The sequence below is a fragment of the Corvus cornix genome, chromosome 1A (assembly GCF_000738735.6).
Source record: "Corvus cornix cornix isolate S_Up_H32 chromosome 1A, ASM73873v5, whole genome shotgun sequence".
Classification (NCBI taxonomy): Eukaryota; Metazoa; Chordata; class Aves; order Passeriformes; family Corvidae; genus Corvus; species Corvus cornix.
The window spans coordinates 14,906,161-14,928,635 of NC_047057.1; the positions used below are offsets into that span (position 1 = coordinate 14,906,161).

General features: G+C 42.3%; 1 protein-coding gene across 3 annotated transcripts in view; it reads left to right on the forward strand.

Annotated features, from left to right (window-relative positions):
• Window positions 1-22,475, forward strand: part of GRAMD4 (GRAM domain containing 4) — an 81,253-nt gene that overhangs the window by 14,498 nt on the left and 44,280 nt on the right. For all 3 annotated transcript variants that reach the window (XM_039570325.1, XM_039570323.1, XM_039570324.1), the window contains one exon: window positions 14,657-14,867. In XM_039570325.1, the coding sequence (XP_039426259.1) occupies window positions 14,657-14,867 (211 nt within the window). The remainder of the gene's footprint in view (window positions 1-14,656; window positions 14,868-22,475) is intronic.

Sequence of the window (22,475 nt, forward strand, 5' to 3'; positions counted from 1 at the left end):
AAACTTGGATTATCGTGTGTGGCAAGCCTCCTTGCTACTTTTTATCCTCTCCCTAGTCGGGACTGCTGACAGCCACTGTGCCTGGAGCTTCAGCTCCCCTGGGCAGAGCTGAACTCCCGAGGAGCAGCTTTAAAGCCGAGAGCCTCCAGCTGCTCCCCACTCCTGTTGCACACCGCAGGAGCTAGCCTGGGCAGTGGTCAGTGGCGGTCATAGCAACAACCCACCATTTCTTCGGAGTGGTTGGGTGAAGAAAGGCAGGATCTCTTCAGAAGTCTCCTTTGTGGACTGAGGAAGCTTTGAAATGGGCACAGCTGAAGTGGCTTTATGGTGGCACGTGGGTGGGTGCAAGGACTATGGCTCCCTGCTCCTTGCTTCCCCAGCCCAGACATGACTGCTTGGAAAGATACACTGTGTGTACATGGCTCTTTGTCTCAGTACTTTGACCTTTGGACCTTTATCATTGCCAGCTGAAGTGTCAGCATGGCATAAATAAGTCAGATCAAGTAGTGTAATTCTGGCCCTCATCCCAGCCTTAGAGGCAGATGTAAATGCCATCCTCTAGCTGGCTTTTAACTTGTTTCGTCTAACTGAAATGATGACTGATGTAATCTTATTTCTTCTCCCTTACTTTCTTCACTTTGTTACTAAACTTTCTCCTGCTATCTTTGTGTTAATTTAAATCTATTTTGAGTCTGAGGGCTCATCAGCCATGTGCCAGGTTGCTACTTGCTGTCATTTGGTTTGGATTATCTTAGCAGCCTGCCAGGCTGCTGGTGTATCTGTGACATTTTGAGACAAGAAAGTACTTTTTTTTTTTTTGTAATAGAGCATGCAAAAAGTATGGTAATTTAGAATGCTTTTACAGGCTTGGTTAATAAACCAAAAAGCTGATACATGAAATGCAAACACCATTGGATTCGTATGTTACCCTGTGGTGGTGTCAGTAGGTTAGCACGCTGAGTCTCTGAAGTGATGTTCCTCTTACAGCTTCCTCTATGACTTGACAGAACCTATCAGCTGGCCAGTTTGAATATGGACAATTCTTTAAGTCACTTAAAATTGTGACTGCCTCTGTGATCCACACTTAAGAATAGGCAAACTCCCCCCAGCTCTCTGTCTCGTTTCCGGCGCTGGGACAGGTGGCTGCGGGCCCCGTGTGGGGGCCAGCGGGCCCGGCCAGGCCCTGCTTGGGCCAGGCCGGGCCGGGCCACGGCCATCCTGGAGCCGATGGGCCCTGTTCCAGCCATGGAACCCCCCACAGCCCTGCTGTGGGCAGCCGGAGCGGTCAGTTCCCCCCCCTCCACTTCGATAAGCGACATTCCAGCCGCAAGGCCAAGGTGAGATTAACCCTTTTATTGCTGTGAAGAGCTGAAAACCTGAGGGAGGAGAAAGAGGAGATGCTTAAAGCTGAAATTCTGTCGTGAAGCTATGATATATCAGAGTACCCGTTGTAATTTCATGAAGATATGGGGGGTGGAGTGTTCAACTCGTAAGCAAAAGCACCTGTGCTGAGATAGGCAGATGTTCACGTAGCTGTAATCTCATGAGAAGTTTGAACAGGGAGAGATGGAAGTGATGAGGACTTTTGCTCCAAACGGGAAAGGAGAAAACCTCAGTCCCTAGAGATGCTCCCAGGGATAGTCCTAAAGATGAAGATGATGAAGACCCTTTGCTCCCAGGGAAGGAGAAGGACCTCTGTTCTTGTTTCTGAATGGCTCAACCTTAAAATTGTACCCCAAAAAACTTCCAAGAGTGGACCCTCGAAAGCAGTTGCGGGAAAAGCTGCAAGTCAGGGGAGGGGACTCGCATGTGAGCAGAGAGACCTCTTCCTAAATGGACTGAACAATATTTGGAAGTGGGTGGCTGTCTCATTGTGATAATGTTTTCATAGCACGAGCCAGAAGAGATTTCTCTTTCTAAATGGACTGAACAAGATTATTATGGAAGTGGTAAACAGACTGAACATCTTAAGGGTTGTCTTTTTTCATTGTCAGTGGGAGAAGGGAGGAAGGTGGGGGGAGGAGGAGAGTTCTGAAGGTGTGGTATAATTTTTTTTTTCCCTCTTTTATGTCTGTTAATAAACTTCTTTATATTCTTTCAAGTTTGGTGCCTGCTTTGCATTTCTCCTAATTCTTATCTCACAGAAGGTAAACAGTAATGAGTATTTTGGGCCAAACCACTACATTAAATTGGTGTTTCTGCCCGGTTACAAACCCAACCTGCTACAGGTGGCCAAGGGGGCTTCTCCCAGGATACTTGTTCTGTTATGTTAATCTATCCCAGTTTGGATTCCCTGGTTGGCTGTCAGCCTCTACCCCTCGTCACTCCCCCAGAGCTGCCCCACTGGTCCCTGTTCCCTAATCCTGCCTTTTCCCCGCCCCCAGATAAAACTGTGAGTTTCGGGATCATGTCCATATTTGCCTCTGCACCCTTTGACAGTGTAGCAGCAATAAATGCTCCTGGCAAGAACGCACGCAAATGCCCTTCTCGACTCTTTGCTACCGACTGTAACACTGAACCCACCCGTGCGTCTGTGGGGGCATGTGGGACCCTACGGAGCCGGGCAGGGACGGTATTATTACCCCATGTTTGGGATCAAAAGGACCGATCTGGCAGAGATATTTTGTTTGCCTTTTCCATGTGTCCAGTACATCTCATGTTGAAACCTGCTGGAAAACTAGCTAATACAACTGTTTCAAGAGAAGAGCTGGCTTCTCTTGGAGAAATGCCCCTTAGCATATGTGTATACTTTGGTGGTGATGCCAACAGCAGACTCTCCCTTTGCAGGGAGAAGGAGAGCTGGGTTTGTTGATATACCCTGCTTTATTTAAAGATTTGCTCTAATATAATCTTGTTCCAGTTGTTTGAAGCAGCTTCTGAAGTGTAGTTGTTAACTCCTGTGCATAACTTTTTGTCATCTGCAGTTATGAGGCAATAGAATATAAGAAGCACCATTAAAATATTAATTTTTTTACAAATATGACCGAATTTGTAAGAACTGGGCAAGCTTATGGTAATAACCTTAGCTGTTTGGTTTATTATTAGGAAGAGGCTTTGCATCTTCTTTACAGACTTACATAAAGCATAATCTCTGTGTTTCCTTGAAATTATGGAATTTTTTCTTTGTTTTTTTTTTGACTCTATGCATGCTTTAGGGAAGCCTCAAAATTGCTCATAGAATGTGGCCTCTTATCTCCATCTTTTGTCCCTTATCTCCATCCTGTGTCCGCTCTTCATGTAGCCATCTGTGTGTGCCAGGCTGCTGAAGATGGGGAGCCGAGCTGCTCTCTGTGTGTGTGTGTGAAAATGAGTGGGTTATGATTGCTGGCCAGAGCTCGTTTCCATCAGTGATGAATGTCTTGAGTGAGGAGTTATTTTGTTTTTGTTTGCAAAATGAAATAGGTTTTGTCAACTAATAAAATTAGGGAGAAAATACAAGAATGCGTGGGAAACTTGAGTAATGTCTTTCTTTTTTTTTATCCTTTTCCCTTCCTCCCTTCTCCATCATTCTTTCTGAGGTTATTTTACTTCCTCATAGGCTGTGGTCCCTATCTGTAACTGTTGGTGGGGTGAGGGGATGTACTTTGCTCAGCCTCACCTTCATACTTCTCCATCAGCTGCCTATTTAACTCTCACTGCTGCTAAGTATGCATGGCAGCCTTTTCCTGGGTTAGACTGGTGTCCATCTTCAATCCTCTACTTAGAGCAGTTAGGGGTATCACCCACAGTGGCTTTTTTAACAGCAGTTGATACTACGGGCAGAGGTTGTTGTGAAAGAGCACAGAGGAGATACCCAGACAACAGCTGCTTCTTGGAAGAATCAGATTTAATAGCAAAGATTTCTACTTAGTTTTGCTGTCCAAAGCATGTTAAAATCAACATGTGAAATGAAAGATCTGCAGTTATAGCAAAAGACCCAAGCAGTTTACTGAACAAAAGAGCTAACTTGCAGGATCCTTAGGGACCTAGTTTCTCACAGGACTGTGCCCTCTGCTCCCTGGTATGGCTATACTAGTTTTTTTTTTTGTTTTTTTTTTTTTTTTTTTTTTTTTTTTTTTTTTTTTTTTTTTTTTTTTTTTTTTTTTTTTAATTCAGGATTTCTATTGTAAGCATGGGGACAAAGAGCAGATATTGTGCTTATGGTGGGAATGATGCAGTTTGAAATGTGAGAGAATGGGGGTTTCCTCCTGTAAGGAAGATTACCTTGAACAGCAGGGCCATTCAGTCTGGAGCCTGCCATTCCACTGTGTTAATTATTTAAAAAGTAATTGCAACTCAGATATCAAAACCCTATTTTGGGTACAGTGATTTCTTTCTTTTTACAGCAAATGTAACAGCAGTGCAATGGGACTAAAAAGATGAGTTGCCCCCAGAAGAAATGCAGGAGGGGTCTGTGATAACTAGAGACCAAGTTTGGTGCTTTCCTGTGTCACACAACTTCCTCTGCTATTTCCTAACTCTTCTACGTGGAGTAAAATATCTCTGTCATCTTTTGACAAGCTGTGTGGGTGGAATGAAGGAGGCTCTTTTCCAGAGTGCTGCTTTCCAGCAGAGCTGCTGTCAGTCTGGTGGGAACTTGACCTTGACTTTTTTATTCTGTGGTAAGATTTGAGGAATAGTTTACATGGCTTTTACAAATGGCTGTGTAGTACAGACAGTGCCAGAAATTAAGCTGATGCCTGAAGCCAGACTTTCTGTTTCTCTGTATAAAACTTGCTGTTTCTCTTTTACTGTTTCATTTAACTTACTCTGATAAATCCCGTCTCTGTGTGTTGTGTGTGTCCTTTTACACATTATTCGTGCCAGTTTTTACACAATATTTTATACCCCTTAATTTAGAGGTTGATATGATGAGTAATTATAACACTGCAAACTTGCATAATCCATGAAGTGTTTTTGCCTTTCTTCCGCCTTCCTCTCTTGTGTACTTGTAGCACCAGCTTCAGAAGCATTTTCAGGTTTTTGTTGGGAGAAAGGGAGAAGGAATAGAATGAACAGCAGCTCTGCTTCTTGCATGGAAATATCTATGATTTGGGGATTATACGCATTCTTTGTAAGATCAGGGCCAGTATATAGGAAGGAAATGAAAGATTCTGAATTATAGTGGTGGTTGCAATTGGCATGTGCTAGCTATGTCTTTCTAGTTCTTCATGGAACAGAAATGGTGTACTTAACCACAAGGGGAGAAGTTAAAAATCTTTAATGCATTAACATTATTTTTATGACTGCATGGCAGTTGGAGAGCTAGTGGTGTTTGGTAAAATGCTCAGTTCTTTTCCTCGGCCGTGTCTGTCTTGGGTTTTTTAGTCAGCATAATCTGATTTTTTTGCAACATGCACATTTCAGAAGGTTAATGAATTCTCAGATCAGCAGTCGGATAGTTAAAGCTTGCAGAAACAAGTTACAGAGTGCTGTACACAAAATTACTGCATCTTGGGAATCTTTCACGGAACACTTGCATCCGAATGGTTTCATGTTAACTGGATACTCACACAGTTCTAATGTCGGCTTCTACTGAATTGTCTCCCTAAATTGAGGGAAGACCTCTCAAAATAGGCCCTCTTGCTGTACTCTGGCCCTTAGTCTTGTTCTCAGTGAGGTACCCTGATAGGTGAATGATTTGGGAAGTATGAACCTGGCCCTGTGGTTGTTTAATGTCACAAAAGTAGGGGGTTCATTTTATCGCTGCACATGTAACACAGCAGTTGTAGGTCTGTGGTCTTTTGCCTGTTAGCTTGAGTAATTCCTTCTGTATGGCCTTGCCAGAAGTGAAATTGTAATGCACAGGAGCCTTGGCCCTGTGGCTCGGGGGAAGTGTTACTCAGAGGTGCGAGGTGCAGAGGTTGGTGAGGGCTGGGGCAGGCTTCTCTTCAGCACGGGGTTGTGTGCTCTCAGCTGTGCTCGTGGGTGTACATGCACAGCCGAGATTGGTCAGGCTGTGGTCGTCAGCTGTGAGCTGTGTCCTGCTTCACATGGTACATCTTTATTTATAGACACAACAAACAAAAAGGAATGCACAGACATTCTTCGAAACTACACAATGCTATGTACCTTTGCTCTGCTTTCATAGGTTGCTGGGTGAGCTATGATCAGACACCCTGAGCTGATGAGGTACTTGCTTCTGAAAGTCCTCTCAAAGAAATACCTGCTAGGTCCAAGCTATTCTGTGTAGCTATTCTGTGGTCTCAAAGAATCTTTTTTTAAGCTTGGATTACATCTCATTTCTACAGTGTCCTTTTTCCTTAGCAGTACCTTCATTCTCTGATTTATCTCTAGTTACCCTCTGAAGATAGCGAACATGCAGTTGAGATAATGGAAAACTCAGCATCAAACAGGTCTCAATAACTTGCTCTTTTTTTACTTGAAGGGACAATTAAAATTCTTCACGGCTGGCAGGGCTCACAGTTTTTCTAAACAGTCAGTGATTACCTTCTTAATAAACTTAATAGTCTGTATAAGATGCTCCTGCCAGTGTATGTACTTCTGAATTTAAATATTTATTTTAAAGTAGATTGTAAAAGGCCAGCTTTATTCTCAGTACTGTGTCAATCTAGACTTCTTACAGTTTCCATTTGAACAGTGGAAGACGAGATAAATGCAGTGACAGTCTAATCTTACCCTGTGTTAGTTGTCCTCCTGCATTTGTCACCCCCATGTCTCTGTTTTTATAGGCAGAAGTTGTGGTGCTTGCTTAGGGCAGCAGTTCCTGTGTGCCCCAGCTTCTTACCTGTTGGGAGCTCATCCAGTTCTGAACTGCCTGAACCTTCTCATAAGCAAAGGCTCTTGCTGAGCTGGTGATACTCATTTTCCTGTTTTTACCCTCAGCTCTACCCTGACTAGTAGACAAAATTCAGAGCAAGGAAGCAGAAAAAAGCCTTTTGTCAATGCCAAGCTGTGACAAACTCTTCCCTGTCCTTCAGAGTAGGGACTGAAGCTCTGGCGTCCAATTTTTGAAATTGTGGCAGCTTCATAAATGCTGTCTTTAAGGTGAAGCTTTGCAGTCGTTTCACCTTGTTTAAGTGCAGGTGGCTGCTGTAAAAGGATGCTTTCTCCCTCTGCTCACCACCACAAACAGCCACATTTTTTGTGTGGGAATAGCAAAAGCTCCAATAGCTTGTGCTGCCCCGAGTGAGACTGCATCCCTGTCTGCTCTGATTAGACCGACCTTGCCAGAAAACAAACAAAAATTAGTTGCATCAGCAATGAGCTGATGAACTGCATGAATGATCAAGTGACGTAAAGGCTGTGGCAGAAATGAGCGGGGTTGCTCCCTTTGGTGTCAGCCTGTGATCTAGTGGGCTTCAGGCTTGGCTGGGCTCCTCTGGGATTGGGATGGGAACACAGGAGGGGAGAAAGAAGGACCAGGTGGGTGACCAGGAAGGGAGGAGTTCATGTCAGCAATAGGCTTTTATTACTATCATGATGTGCTAACTCTTTCATAGGATATCTGCCATGGCTTGAACTGGTAGCTCCTCCAGTCCATGAATGCTGCTGGAGATCCTCTCTGCAGGCAAAGTTTTCATGCAAGGCTTTTTGTGCAGCTTTTCTGGTGGCATAATCAGTGTCTAACTTTTGTTTTCTCCCACACAGGTGTCTTGAGGAAAAATGAATTTTATCTTGCAAATTTGGGACTTAAAATTCTCAATTTACAGGCAAATTAATTTAACAAAGCTTGCTAATTTTAGGTTTCACGATGAGAGACCGAGGTTTCATGATGAGGGACAGAAGTGTGTAGCCACAGTAGGGTGGCTCTGTGTTAGTGGAAGAGGTGTTAGGGTAAATGGGGAGTTAAGGACAAAGTACAACTCCCACACCAACTCAGCGGAAACAGTTACTGCCTTTTGTTCCTTGACACGATAGGGCGTGACCTGGATAGGTACATGTGTGTGGTTTGGGATTTTTTGTTTTGTGAATCACTCCACCCACAATTTTGCAGTGATGGCCAAGTCAAGGCCCCCAGTTTCAGCTGTCTTGGACACTAAACAGCAGCTCCCCGTCTCCATCCTTGTGGGGAGGGTCACTGGTGCTGCTGCCTCTGGCTGACCGACAGGCCGGTCCCCTGGTGCTTGAGGGATTAAGGCTGATGCTTTGCACAGGTCTGCAGCTCTGCAGGAACTGAGCAGCTGATTTTGGGAATGTCTGCCTTAAAATTTTTGCCAAATATGTCTGAAGTACTGTCTGAGGAAGGTACAGAAGAGATCCCTAGAGCCCCAAGCCAGCATGTTCTGTGTTTCCCCTCTTCCCCCAACCCTTTTGTTTGCAGCAGCCAAGCTGAAGGTTTTGAAGACAAGTCACTTTTATTGTGCAGTCCTGATTTGTCTCCCAGGCAGCTTCATGTTGTGAGCTGAATGACACGTTACTCTCTTTTGGGGAAAAAAATAGATTTTAGCGTAATACATATTCATGAAGCTGCATTATGGTTGCTGTGACAACCTCACCAGTAGCAGTCAAGATCTGTATGTTGAAGTTCTGTCTCCAGTCCCTGTATTGAACCACAGAACATACTACACAGCTTTCCACTTTTTTCTTCCTCCCTTCCTCCTCTCAGTCAGTGGACAATTGAAATTGTTTGAGTTGATGCTTAATTAATGACTGCATCTACTTAAGTCCGCAACACCAAAGCACAACTCCCTGTTGGTTTCCAACTTGTGTTAACCGAGTGTTGCTTCTGCTGGCAGTGTGTAACAGAGGAGGTGATTCTGGTGGGATTTTTTTGTTCAACTCCCTTAAAGGCAAAATAATCCTGAGTTACTGAGCATAGTGTTTCTCCAAAGGTGGCCTGATAACTTAATCTGTCATGAAGAAAACAGCCCACCAGAGTCCATCCCCCTAGTCTGTCCCTGTCTAGTCTAGTCTGTTCCTGGAGTTTTAAAGAATCCTGACCCTGAAAGGAGCTTTTAGTAGGTGTTACTCAAAACCAGAAAGGAGTTTGTTCTGGGTATGTTATGACCCTGAAGCCAAGGGGATGTAATTGGAAGAAGACTTGACCAGACTGTGGCGCTGAGGCGGTATTATTTCAGGATGAACCTGTTGTGATGGGTGTGGAGAGAGCTCAGTTTGAAGATTTGTTTGCGTGCTGATGTCAGAAATTGAGGGCACTTGTGCAGTGCTTGTAACTTTCAGAGAATGTTTGTAAGCTACTCTTGGCCAATCCAACTGAATGTTTGGCTCAAAGTATTGCAGTCTTTGTTTCCAATGACAAGTGATGACATCATTCTATACTGAGGACCTAAAAGGTATTGTCCTGGATGAGCTCAATGTCGTGTCAGGGCTGTTCATGAAAGGGCCACACTGAGTGTGGGTTGTGCCCCTTCTGTGTGCTAAACATCTTTGTTGAGTTGAGCTTAATGTAAAGTTTTCTTGAAAGGTGCCAACTTCACTTTTACAAAATCACTCCCTCTTGTTCAAGAAGAGGTGCTGTGGATAAAGTTTGGCTTTCCTCACAGATGTGAGCCTTCTGCAGAGTAGTTTGGGAGAAGTCTGTGCACAGGGGGAAGAAAAGTGTCCTTTTCTTTAATCCTGTGCTCTAGGACGACCCTGCTTGAGTAGGGAGGTTGGACCAGATGACCCACTGTGGTCCCTTCCACCCTCCCATTCTGTGATTCTGTGAAAAGCTGAGCAGACAAGGAGCTCTTGAGTGCAGTTGATCTTTCTCTGGTTATCTCCTTAAATATTAATAAGTACAAAATGTTCAGAAAGTGACTTGAAATGGGATTCCATTCATTAAAATGAGAAATTGGGGGGGAAAATCATGTAGCAAGAGGGAAATTTTTGCACGGAACATTATACAGAGGACTCTGAATCTGTGTTAGGCTTAGATATACTCACTGTTCCTTCCAGTTTTAGTTAGACATGTCTAGAAAAGAATACACTAAGCTTAGTTTTCAGTGTATGTGAATGGATTGAGTTTGTCTTGTGTTACTGCTCTCCTGTCAACTCTCAGGATATTATTCAGGAGCATTTCAGTGTAGAAGTAATGAATACCAAACGTAATCCTGATACTTTCCACTCCCTCAATTTGCACATCCCTTCCTCATGATAAGACCAAAATGTCCTGGTGTTGACAACAATGTCTCTATTTGTTCATCCACATGCAGCCTGGCTTTTCTTGAATACCAGGGCTCTCACCTTGGACTTCTGCAGAAATGTATTTTGAGAATGAAAGGAGAATATGAAGGAGATGGAATGTAGAGATGAGAACTAGGGGTATACTAGGTTTGCAGGTCATCTTCAGCTTTCTGAAAAGCTGTTTTCTCTAGCAAAAGGAACATGGGTGCATTGAAGGTTACTGTACTGTGTCATAGTCTTGTAGGGCCTTTTTGACCTGGGATAAAATTCATCCATGTTTTAAGTGGTTTCTTTGTGTGTTTTCCCTCAGGCTCCAGACTAACACTTGCTGAGGCAATGCTGTTTGACTTAGTGTAGCAGGTTTGTGTTTTGTTAACAGCTAAGGAAAACTGAGCCCTGTGTTGCAAAGCAGAGCCCTTTCTCTGAAAAGTGCGCAGGAAGATTTAGCTGTTCAATCCCTGCTGGGTCTACCAGGCCACAGACTGTATTCGTATAAAAACTGAACGCAACAACAGAAAACCAAAACCTATAAACCACTTGTAGGAGGCTGAGGTGAGTTAAGGCAGATTTCAGACAGCAGCGTTAACATTGGGTGCTGTGCTTCCCTGAGTTCCCTCTGCATCCCAACCTCTTCCACGTTCATGCAGGAGTAGAAATGGGGTAGGAGTGGCATGAAGGGGTGGGAGGGTTGTCCATAGGAACACATCTCATAAACAAGTCCCTCCAGATGGCAGGGGTGGCTCTCAATATTCCCTGGAAGCTGGTTGTCTGCTTACTGAAGCCTCTCTATAAATGTAGGCTGAAAAATTTCTTGTAGATCTCCTTATGATTTTTAAGTGAAAGTTTGGGAAAGCTTAGTATAAATTTGGAATGTATGTTGGTTTTGGTTTTTGGGTCTTGGTATATTCATTTAAAATGAAGGTCTGACAGTTGTTTGAGGGGTTTACATATTAGGTCAAAATAAAGGCATCTCTTCCCTGGCCCTCTGTAAAAGGAATAAAGCTTCAGGCTTGAAGGATTTGTGTTAGCCAGTAGATACTAATGGCAATTAAAAAGAAAATCTTTAAAGATTATTTTAGCTAGGGTTTTTTTAAGCACAGAAAATTAGAACTTTTTCACTTGATTATTGCCACATGTATGACAGTGTTGGGAAGTGGCAGTGTTTAAAATGCATGGAGTTAAAATACTTGTATTTTTATTAGAGTGTTACAGTATTTGTTAATGGTTAGTTTGAAAGTAGAGTGAGATGTGGGTCTGCCTTCGCACTCTGAGCTCCACATGTGTAGAGTTGCATGGTGGTTTTGATGTTGTGGGTATGGGGAGTTACTATAAACAGCCTGAAATTCACAGCTGAACCAGCTGAGCTCAGAGTGGATGTTTGGGTAAGGATGGGTCCAGGACAGGTAGCTGGGAGAAGGTGAGGGATGAATAGCTATGATGGTGAAGCAAGTGTTTTGATATTTAGTTATTTAGTTACTGTATTTTACAATAAATCTAATTCTAGATCAGATTCAGGTCTTTCATTTTGCAAAAGCTTCCTCAAGCTTATCTAAATTTGACTCAAGTCATTTGGAATACAGAATCTCCAAGAATCTTTTTTCCTAGTGAGCCTGAAACTGCTGAAATGTCACCATAAAAAAAGTTGCTGGTTGCAGGAACAGGCTGCTGACATAAAAAGCCTGTCTTAGATCCAGCATTTGGCTGGAGGCCAGATAATGAGTTTTTATAGGAGCTTGTTGGCAAGCTTACATTTTTGCTTAGGTTAATGTAATGTAACTGTAAGTAATTTGGGAACCTGGTACATGCAAAACAATTTTTAGACAAAATGATCTTATTATCTTTAAATTTTAACTGAGAAGATATTTTTATAGAACCGCTTCTTCTACTTCAAGTACTTTAGAAATGCCTAGGAATGTGGTTCTTTACCATGTCCTCTTTTAATGGTTAACCTACTGAATAATCCTGCAAAAATATTGAACCTCATGACATGTGTGTTTTCCTAGCCTCAGAATTTAAGCTGACTCCATTCAGTGGAGCGATGTAAAGAAAGGTTTGCATTTTTAAAAGGCTAGGTAATAATATGTGTGGGGTAAGTCATCAGTTTTGTGAGTAAAAAAATACCATGAGTGTGTTCATGGGTAATCTGTTGGCCAGGTTGTTCTGTGACCTGAAATGCATGAGCCATCCATGGATGAGAATGGAGTTTAGGATTTCAGTTTCCCAAATGATGGCCATCCCTGGCAGTTATGTCAATGGGCCTTTTCACTGTCCTCACGGCTTTTTCAGTCTTCATTCAAAGCTTGATGGTAAGGTTTGGAGATTGCTTTGTCTCAAGATGTTTTTGATGCTTCTCATTTCTCTTGTGTGGTAAGCGAATGTGATTTTATGCTAAGGGGAAGGACAACTGAATTCTAACCTTGAACCATCTGTGGAAGTGCTGGATATGCCAGGCTATGAAAGATGTCCAGATCCAGCCCTGGCCTTTGAGGAACAGTGGATAAATGTGGTTTTAACAGAAGAATGCTGAGGACTCCTGTTTCTGTCCAGGACAGCAATGCTCATCTGCAGTAACTGCTCCATCCCTAAGAGGGATAGGGAATGTGTGGGATGCGTGTTTGTCCTCCATCGTTGTGGGCTCATGGCTGCCAGCCGCTCCAGAAAAGGAATAACACTCTACCATGCTTTATTATTTCCATGCCTTGCTGTATCATTAGCAGTGACAGCGTGGATGATGAACAGACAGGATTTGGTTTACAGCTGCTTTGCTGTAGGTCTCTCACATGCTATGTAAATCTGGTTGAACATAGATGGAGATCATTGTGATGGGAGGGAGAGTGATACCATTGTGCTGGTGCTTATCAGAGGTTTAAACTTCCCTTGTGCCGTTTGTTCCCTAGTTGCTATTAATAGTAAGGCCTAGAGATATTTTTGGATGTGATAGCTGACAAGTTTCTTCATCAAATAGTCAATGAATGAGCAAGAAGTGTTTCTATTTTAAACTTAGCTTTGACAAGTAAAAGAACTTCAAAGAAAAGCTGTTCTTAGAAAATAACCTTGGCGTGAGTTCCCACAAGTGTTTCTCTATATGTGATAGATTAAACACAGGGTTGCAACTTTAAGCATCTCTGATAAAGAATTTTGTGGGGTTTTTTTGCCAGCTGTACTGTAAGGGATTTGTATTAGTTTAAAACTTCTGTGTTTAATTGAAAGGTGCTAATAAAACTTGGCAGAGGTGAAAACTAAGACATATTTGAAGGGAATAATCTGGTTTGTGCTTGGTGTGGGTAGTCACTGCCAAAGTGTTAGGGTAAGCAGAGAATCCATTGGGAAAGTTGAGGAGCTCTGTTGAAAAGAGGTTTGTACTAGGAGATGAGAATTGCCTTAGGTGCAAAGGCTGTGGTAGCAAAAGGTTTTTCTATTTTGCTCCTTATTTTTATTCCTGAAGTGACATTTGTCTGAGTTTACCTTTTGCATTTTCATCTAACACCAGTGTCTGGGATGATGTGCCATGAAACTAAGCATGACTTCTAATGAAGAAGATGGTAGTGCTGATCATAGAGGACAAAAGAGTAGTACCAGAAACAAGTGCCTCAAAATAAATTTTTAAAAATCCGTTTGCTAGGGCATAGCATCATCCTCCAAATGGATCTCTGTGTGCTGGGATAATTGTGGCTGTTTTGTTACAAACTGCCAGAGCAGGAACTTGCTGGAGTGACAGGATCAAGGAACTAACTGTTGGATTTGCTTTTTCTTCTTTAAAGATGGAGTTTGGGACCTTTGATACAGAGTGTGATTCATTGAATGGGAGCAGTTTGGCAAGTCTGGTTTAAATCAGAAATTATACAGTGCAGTGTCTTGGAAAGCTACCATTACAATGAGTTTATGCACATGAATTAAGCTTTCTTCTGTTGTCTTTTTAAGAGCAAAATGCTTCTCCCAGTACAATTTCAGGGGCATACAAGGTTGTCAGTTGTGGTAATTTTAAGGATTTTGGCAGTGCATTTGAATGTGATGTATGGTCTGTTTCAGCAGTCTCATTTTTGGTGAGATCTTCTGTATGGATCTTTCTGTGGCTTTCTTCAGTAACCCCTTGCTACTTTCTGTTTTCTTAGCCTGAGGTAGTAGAGATAGCGTCCTTACTCTTTTGCTCTAGTTTGTCTGGGAATTTAAAAGTTGATTGTGAAGCTTAGTGGATTTTTCCTGTGTTTGATTTAGAAGCGTCACAAATTGAAGAATGTTGACTTACCAGCTAAACTTCTTTTGTTTCAAGTAACCTGTTAGCAACTGACTTCCTAATCTGTCTTTGGAGCGCTGGTTGTTACTTTGTACCTATTCTGACTTGCTTTAAAAACTGCCAGGAGGGAGAGGCCAATGAGAATCTGGGAAGAAGGCAAATGATCAACTACTGTAAAACGAACCATGCATCTGTTACATGGTGGAAAAAATGCCTGTTAAAAAGCTAAGCATGTTTTTCCTCCAGTGGCAGGAAGGCACCTGAAAGGTGGTCGGGAGTAGTTAGTGATAAGAATGTGTGCATTTAGATTTATTGCAAGCTTTCTAAAATACTCCTGATTTCTTGATCTTGCAGAGACTCCAACCGTCATGTTAAGGTAAAGCAGAAAAGTGCAGTGCTGAACATGCTAAAGAAGTTGGACAAAATAAGGTTCAGAGGTCACAAGAGAGATGAGTTCCTTGATTTAGCAGAGTCTCCAAATGCTTCAGACACTGAATGTGGAGATGAAATCCCAGTGAAGATACCTCGAACGTCAGCTCGAGACAATGAAGAGCTGAGAGACCCTGTAAGTACTTGATCTAAGTACCATTATATTATGTTTTGTAGTTTTCAGGAAAAAAAAATAAAAGAAATTACTGATTCTTTATCCTTATATTATGGTTGCAACACTTGAAGATTTGTGGACTAGGAAGTAACTTTCCAGTAATAGGTCTTCATTTTGTGGAAATATCAATTAATTTCTTAATATTAGGGTTCCTTGTTGCTACTTTTAATTCTAGGTCTTGTGAGTTGACAGGTTTGTTAACTTTTGATGTGCTTCCGAGTGCTTTTTCGTTTTTGTTTTGTTGAATTACTAATGAACACGTGAAAAAGAAAAGGCAACTTTTCAGTCTGAGGAGCTCAGATCTACTCAGATCTGTCAAATTACACTGTCCAGGACTTTAAGGATAAGATTTCTGGTTGCTTCATTAGCGTTAGAGGGTCACACCACCTCCTCCTCCGCTCCCGTGTTGTATGCGGTAGTGCTTCCATGCTATTAGAGCTGGTTTAAACCTATGAAGGCAATGCTAAAACGTTTTGGTGTTTGTCAGCAGAAGCACCAAAGCAGACCTACCTTTTTCAAAGACACTGCTTCAGGAAAAGTTAAATGTTGGTTAAAAAAGTAAAATAAAATCCTTCTTTAACTGTTGTGGCTGTGGATCCATAAACTTGGAGCGCTACAGTATAAATTTAGATTTGTCTATATAATTGTATTGTAGAAGTGACTTGGAATTCAGAGTTTATATCACGCTATGAAAACTTACTGTGCAGTTTTTATCCCCAAGATATGATCAGACTGTTGTCTGAAGGCTCATTTCTAGGAGCAGGGGGCTTGCTCACAGTAAGTTGTAAACTAAAAGATTTCAAACTGTTTATGCTTCTGCACCTCCTTTGGGGTTGGCAGCTTGTATCCGGTTCTGTAGCTGTTAGCTTTTTAAAATTTAAATGGGCTTGCATGGTGCCACATACAGTCCTGCTTATGGAGAGCTTTTTGCCAGAATGTTTTTCCTATGATCATGGAACAAACAGGTGGTAATAACAGAGCATGTTTTGGTCACAAAAAGTCTGTTATATGTAAATCCTCAAGCTTCTCAGACAAGGAAGTCTGTTAAAAGCTATTCCTTTTCTCTTATTCTACTGAAGACATCTGTCATTTGTTAAGATGTAAGTATTGTGTATACTGGGACTAATCTCTGCTGCTGCCCTTCCAACATGGTATTTTGTGAGTTTTTTATAGGTAGATACTGGCTTATTTTCATTAAACCTAAGGCTTTATGTTTTGTGTGGGTATATATTAGATGCCTTTTGTATTTAATCAGAAGTGTCTGGATGTCAGAGCTAGAGGCTACAGAAAGATCTGCCTGAAACTCCAGATACTATTTTATGTATTTCTGCAGGGGAATAGCAGCTCCTGGGTGGTATGGAGGGTAGCTGAGGGAACAGCAAGGTAAACCTGTAGTTTTGAATACTTATGAAGCCTTAGCATCTGCAGTGATGGTTTCTGTTTTCTCAAAATGTTGAGCTCTGTCTGCTGCGAAGGGAACTTGGAGAAACACTGTTTCTGGCTGGTTACATACTGCAGTAGGCTGTTGTGATCTAAGTCCTTGGGACACAATTGAGTGCAGTTCTTTAAAATCAGGGAGAAAGGGAGAGAGGAAAGCAGCAATGGCATCAAACTTGTTTTGCCCCACTCCTCATGTTTGGGTGCTCCAAACCCAGTGTGATGCTGGAACAGCCTAAGAGCATATCTGCTCATATCTTTGTTACAGATATGAGCAAAATAAGCAAATTGGTATGAGGAAAGAGTTCTGATGTATGAGGGATAAATTTCAGATGGGAAGTTTGAGGGATTAGCAGTTGGCCCTCATAGGCATCTGCCCACTAAGCACTGCTGCCCATCTGTAAAATGAAGGGACAAATAATCCCCTGTGCTGCAGAGATACCAAGAGTGCAGAAAGTAATGCTTATATATTTAAATCAATATTAAAGTAGTGGTGGCTGAGGTTGTGTGAACAGTGCAATTCTGAATTACTTGTCTGTTTCTTATTGAGATTATATAGTTGAATTGTGCCTGAATTGGTTTTAATTCAGTGTCTAAAACTCATAGCTTTAAATTGCTTGTACAGGGTGTTTTTCTTTTTTAGGCTTTGTAAGCAACTTAGTATTATACTTGCATTACACTGATCATGAGAAGACCAAGTCTTACTGGTTTCTTCCTGTTCAATACCTTTGGGAAACTGTTGAAAGCACACAAAAACCAATGCAAGTCTTCTGTGTAAATGAAGGTTAGGTTGCTTGTCTTTTCAGATAGATGTAAGCTGTACTGTGTTTCCACTTCTGTTCCTTCACTGTTTCTATTGAAATCTGGGTACAGAACTCATGGTCTTGAAAAAGAGCAAGATTGGTGGCTTGGAACTGAACATAGATGATGCAGAATTAGAGTCCTAGTCCACTTACCTGCATCTTCATTGTCAGCCATTCCCTAGACAAAGATTTCATCTCTGCCCCTCTCTACTTCCCTCCCCCTGCCCCTGTCTGGTGTATTAGTCATTATGGAGGCATTAAGGAAAGATCTGTCTATTAGAACAGCACAGTGCCGTCATATGAATGAAGGACCCTTCTGTGCTTCACGGGTTTGCAGTGCACTTAAAAATGTGTGTATGAGGTGCCTCTTCTTTAGGGATGTATCTGAACCTGACAAGCATGTGCAAACACTTGATACAAATGGAGGTTGCAGAGTAAAAAGCCTTGTCATAAAAGCTTGTGATTGCAGAGCCCTTACCATCTGCCAGGAAGAGCATCATCCTCTGTTGCACTTCCAGCAGATGAAGTGAGTGTTCAGTCCCAGGCCACAGATTGTGCAGTGGCACTTGGTCCCAACATTTCACATGCCTTACTACACATGTAAAATTTACACCCTGTGAAAAGACAGAAAGGATGGTCAGATGAGGTAATTTTGTATTTTTTATCTTAAAACTGAGCTTTACCTATTTAGTTCAATAATAAACATCCTCATCTGTGTTTGGGTAAAGCACACAGCTAGCTCTTGGTTGAAGGACTCTGGAGATGGAAGGAGTTATATTTTCCTTTGAATTCTCAGTGGTTTCTGAGAGTTTTTGTTCAAAAGGTGTTTTAATTTGAACTAGTTTGGACTCAGCTTACGGGCTGGCTGATTGCTTGTGTGGGTTTCCCCCTCTCATTTAAGTGCCCCAGCTACCAGATATGCCTTGAATAGCACATATTTTCTTAGGTCCCTGTGGGTGTTTGGGCACTGTGATCAGATCATTGCCAAGACAGCAGTGCTGGTTAACAAATTTAACTCTCTGCTAAACATCTCTTTCAATTCCTGAATGCCTTGCCAGATTTCTTCCTTTGTTCCCTCTTTGCCATGGGTGGTTGTTTAGTTTTTTTAAGGCAAGGACACTGCATGCAGCACTGTTATTTCTGCATTGTTTTGTAAAAACACCATAACTGCAAAATAAGTAGAGGCAGTAACCTGGTCCATTCCAAATCAGTTAGCATTTGATTTGTTGGGACATTAGAAATTGAGGTAATGTTGCCTGCTCAGTAATTAAAGTGCCCTTTATTCAGCACCACCACTCCTGTTTTTTACAGAAGGGGAGACAAGATTCAGTCTACCTGCAGGTATATGAATGAACGTGGTGCAGAGATCACATCCTCTTCACAGAGTGGGGAAAGAACAAACTGTGTTTAAACCTGAAGAGGCTGGTACTAACCTGGCAGTGAGCTCTGTAAAGCTCTCTTGTATCTGGCATATTGTACTGAAAGCAGTCTAATCTACTTATGTAAGTTCCCTGTCAGTGTGCTAGGATTAAATCTGAGTTATTGTGGTACAGAAAACATTAATTTAATTGCTGTTGCAGTACAGCATGGTTTTTCCTGACACATGTCAGTTAAAACTTTAAATGCTGCTCTATCGGTCATCTTATTTACAGTAATTGGAAGATTTAAAGCGTGGTGCAAACATTACAGTTAAGAAGTTAAAGTCTCTCAACCTGGCTAGCACTAGATTTTTAAAAATTTATATAGAATATAGCTGTGTTTTAGGAGCATGCAAGTATGGGTATGCTTCCAAGAATAGCTACTGAGGATTAACTATTCATGCAGATGCTTTCATTCTTAAGCAATGTTGTTGAGTTTTTCTTGCAGCAGGTAAGTGCAGCATTCACGGGGAACCCTTTCATAATTTGAAGTAAGAAAGTGCACATGAAGTGTCAGATGAAAAGCTCAGGAGGGTAGAACTTCGCAGGACAAGCTGTGTAGTTTGTTGTATGGCTGAAGACCCCCCCCTCCTCTTTTTTCCTCAAATGAACACAAGTTAAAATCTTCTATTTTAAACTACCTCTTCCCTGTGTTGTGTCCCAGCCACTTTCTGGACTCTGTGGGATGACTTGAGTGGATGGTTTTCCCCCGGGGTTGGCATGTGGTGTCCTCACTGCTCCCCATCCTTTGTGTTTGAGAACTGCTCCTCTCCACGTTAATTACAAACTTGGAAATCAGACCACCATTTTGTTAGATATTCCTAGAGAAAAATCATCCACGTGCATTTGATGCTGTGGAAGGAAAATAGAAGCAGAGAGTTGGGCAGTTGTGTTTGTGTGATACTGAAGATGTGCTGTGCTGCAGATGGAGAGGACAGATCCACATCTGCTGAGTCAGGAAGTGACTTGGACCCTTTCTGTGACTGTACAGTGACAGCAGTGCCAGCACACAGAGCAAGCCCCAGGGCTCACAGAATGAAGGGGTTTTGGAGAGGGAGGGCAGAGAAGTCTCGGGCTGGGAAGTGCTGTTATGGAAAGCCTGAACTGCAGATGGCTTGAAAAACACTTCTGTGGGGAGATGTGGATTTTAGATCTGGAGCTGGATGTGGCTTGGAGAAGCAGCCCTGAACTCTGATTACAGGCAGTCTGCCGTCATCAAAAATGTTGCTTTAACCCCTCTGTCTCTACGCTTACCTTGGGCATTTCTCTGTCTTCCTAGGCACTGCCAGGCCTTGCACACGATCTTGGCTAAGTAATAATGATTGCCAACATTTTCAGAGGGCTCCTGTGTCAAATACTGTGGAAGCTAGAGAGGCAGAAGGAAAAGCAGAAATCTATGGAAGCCTTCAAGGCTTTTACGGTGAGTCAGAAACTAGAAAGGATATCTGTACAGTGCAGTGTAGTTAACCCAGCCCGAGTCCCAGTCCTGTCCTACAGAGGCAGCAGAGAGGAGAAACCTTTACCCAGATAAAAGGGGAATTAATACAAGGATTTTGTTAACTTGTGAATTGAGTCAGATATGCTAGCTTCTGACAGAGGGACTTTTTTGAATTCAGAGGCAGGCAGTTAGTTGACCTTCAGCAAATGTAGAGACCTTATTTCTTGTTTTCTTAGGTGTGTTGGTGTGGGGGAAAAACTTCTGTGACAGAAGGAGACATCTGCTTAAATGTCTCCCATATCACTGTCCTGGATGTTGCCAGTTCTTCTGAATGCTTCTAAATGGTAGTCATAAAACATTGTGGTGATGCTAATTTTGGAAATAGGGTGCATCACCAAACTTGTGTCACTGTGTATCTTAGTAAACCATTTTATTATTACATGATAGTTACATGATCTTGCTCCTAGTATTCTAGTATTCTTATGTTTTAATTCAGTGGATTTTTTTCCTCTTTTTTTCTGTAAGTTAGAAGGTCATTGTAACCCTTTGTAGCTTTTTGTGTATCATCTGATTTTTAACCATCAGTGGGTGTCAAGCTGCTTGGATCCAATGCTTTAGCAGATAAACAAATTTGGAAACTCTAAGAATGAGTCATATTAACCGGTGTCACTCTCCCCAGTGCTATGCACCTCTTGCTCTTTCCTTCTTCCTTAGAGGCACAGTTAAGGTATCCTGGGCTTTAATTATTGACTCAGCGTCTCTGAAGACGCAAAAGCAGAGCTGGTTCTCTAGACGGATTTCTGGAATGTAGCACATCTTTTGGTGAAATATCTTGAGTATCTTTAATGAGGATGAAAACTTAAATATGCTTAGATACTTGCTAGCTCCTTCTTTTTCCTCTCCTCCCTCATATCAGTTTCTGTGCTCCTTTCCCTGCCACATGGGGTTGGGGTGGGAACCAGCTGCTGTCTAAGCACAGGGCTGATGCCCAGAGTCCAGGCACATTCCTTTTGAGTACAGCACCTTGCTCTTTGACCTGTACGTGATTTTATTTATTTATCAATAAAATATTTAAGCAGTGACACTGTTTCTTCAGGCAGCTCCCTGTGAACTCCTGCATTCTGGGAGCAGAGATTGTCCCTGTATACTGTGTACTAGATGTGGAAATACAATACAGAAAGCTGTGCATTAACACCTGGGCAGCACTCTGTATTTTAATAACACTTCCCTTGTGACTGCCTGTGGAATGTGTTGTAAGGGTGCTGCTGTTTGGCTTCAGCCACACCGTCCTTCTTGGGGCTCTTCAAATGTCTGGCAAGTGATAGCACTAAATCTTGCAGTGTAAATAAATACAACCCAGCTCTGTAGATAAGAGATCAGCACAGAGGTTAATTGGCATCCTGTGCTCATCTGAAAACAGTCCCTGATATGCTTCTGCAGTGCTGAAGCAGTTGCAAATGGCATCTCTCACTGCACCTCCCTGGCTAAAGGCAGGAGTGATTGGGAGTGTGGAGCATGGCGAGGAGGATGCTGTGCTGCAGCTCTCTGTGTGAGGACTGCCCTGGGGTCTGTCCCTCTCTGCCATGGCATGATTCGTGCCAGCTCCAAAATGGGAAGTAGCCCAAGGCTGCTGCTGAGCTAACAGCTTCTGCTCCTCGTCAGGGCCAGCAGCGTTGACAGAGTGCTGTGTGGGTGGGTGCTGCTTAGGGGACTGGAAATAGCATCTCAGCTTGGCACTGTATTGAGCAGGCCCAGGTGGGGAGTTGATGCTAAGTAAATGCTGGGCAGTAACTGCCTACAGAGTGCTAATCTGCCCGTATAGACAAATTCTGAGACTTAAACTCAGCATCTGTTCAGTTCAAGCAAGAAAACAGATGTTTAATAGGTATTTCCACACTGTTTTATCTTGAAAGTGCAAATCAATCCCAACTGTCAAAGTACTTTGCTCTCAGTAAGCTTTCTGCACATCTTTCCTAAAACATAGAAAATGTCTTAATTTAATGTCTCCTGTAGATTACTTGAGTTTCTGTATGTATGTAATTAAGCTGTCATGGTTAAATGTATGCAAGCTGGTGTTTGAAAGGAATACAGTTCCTGTATGTTTTTAGGGTTCAAACAAGGAATGGGGAATAGTCAGAATATGTAAATAAATTCTTTTTTGTTTTGAGATAATTTCTGAGTTGTAGGCTTCTGCAATCTATCACTTTGGTTTTGAGTATAAGATTCTAGAGAAGCTCCTGTAATTATCACTGACAGGTTTTTTGTGCCTGGTGGGGACTGTACACAAGTGCTGAACAACCATTACCTGGGAGATGCCCTCACCCACCCTTTTCCCTGCTGTCTGAAAATGCCCACTTCATGAGAGAAAGAAGGCATCACCTTCCTACTGTGGTGTGGGCTTGGGGTTTTTCTGTGTTTGCTTCATGAACGTGGTGGTTGTCACTGGTCTCACTAACTAATGCAACTGCTTTTT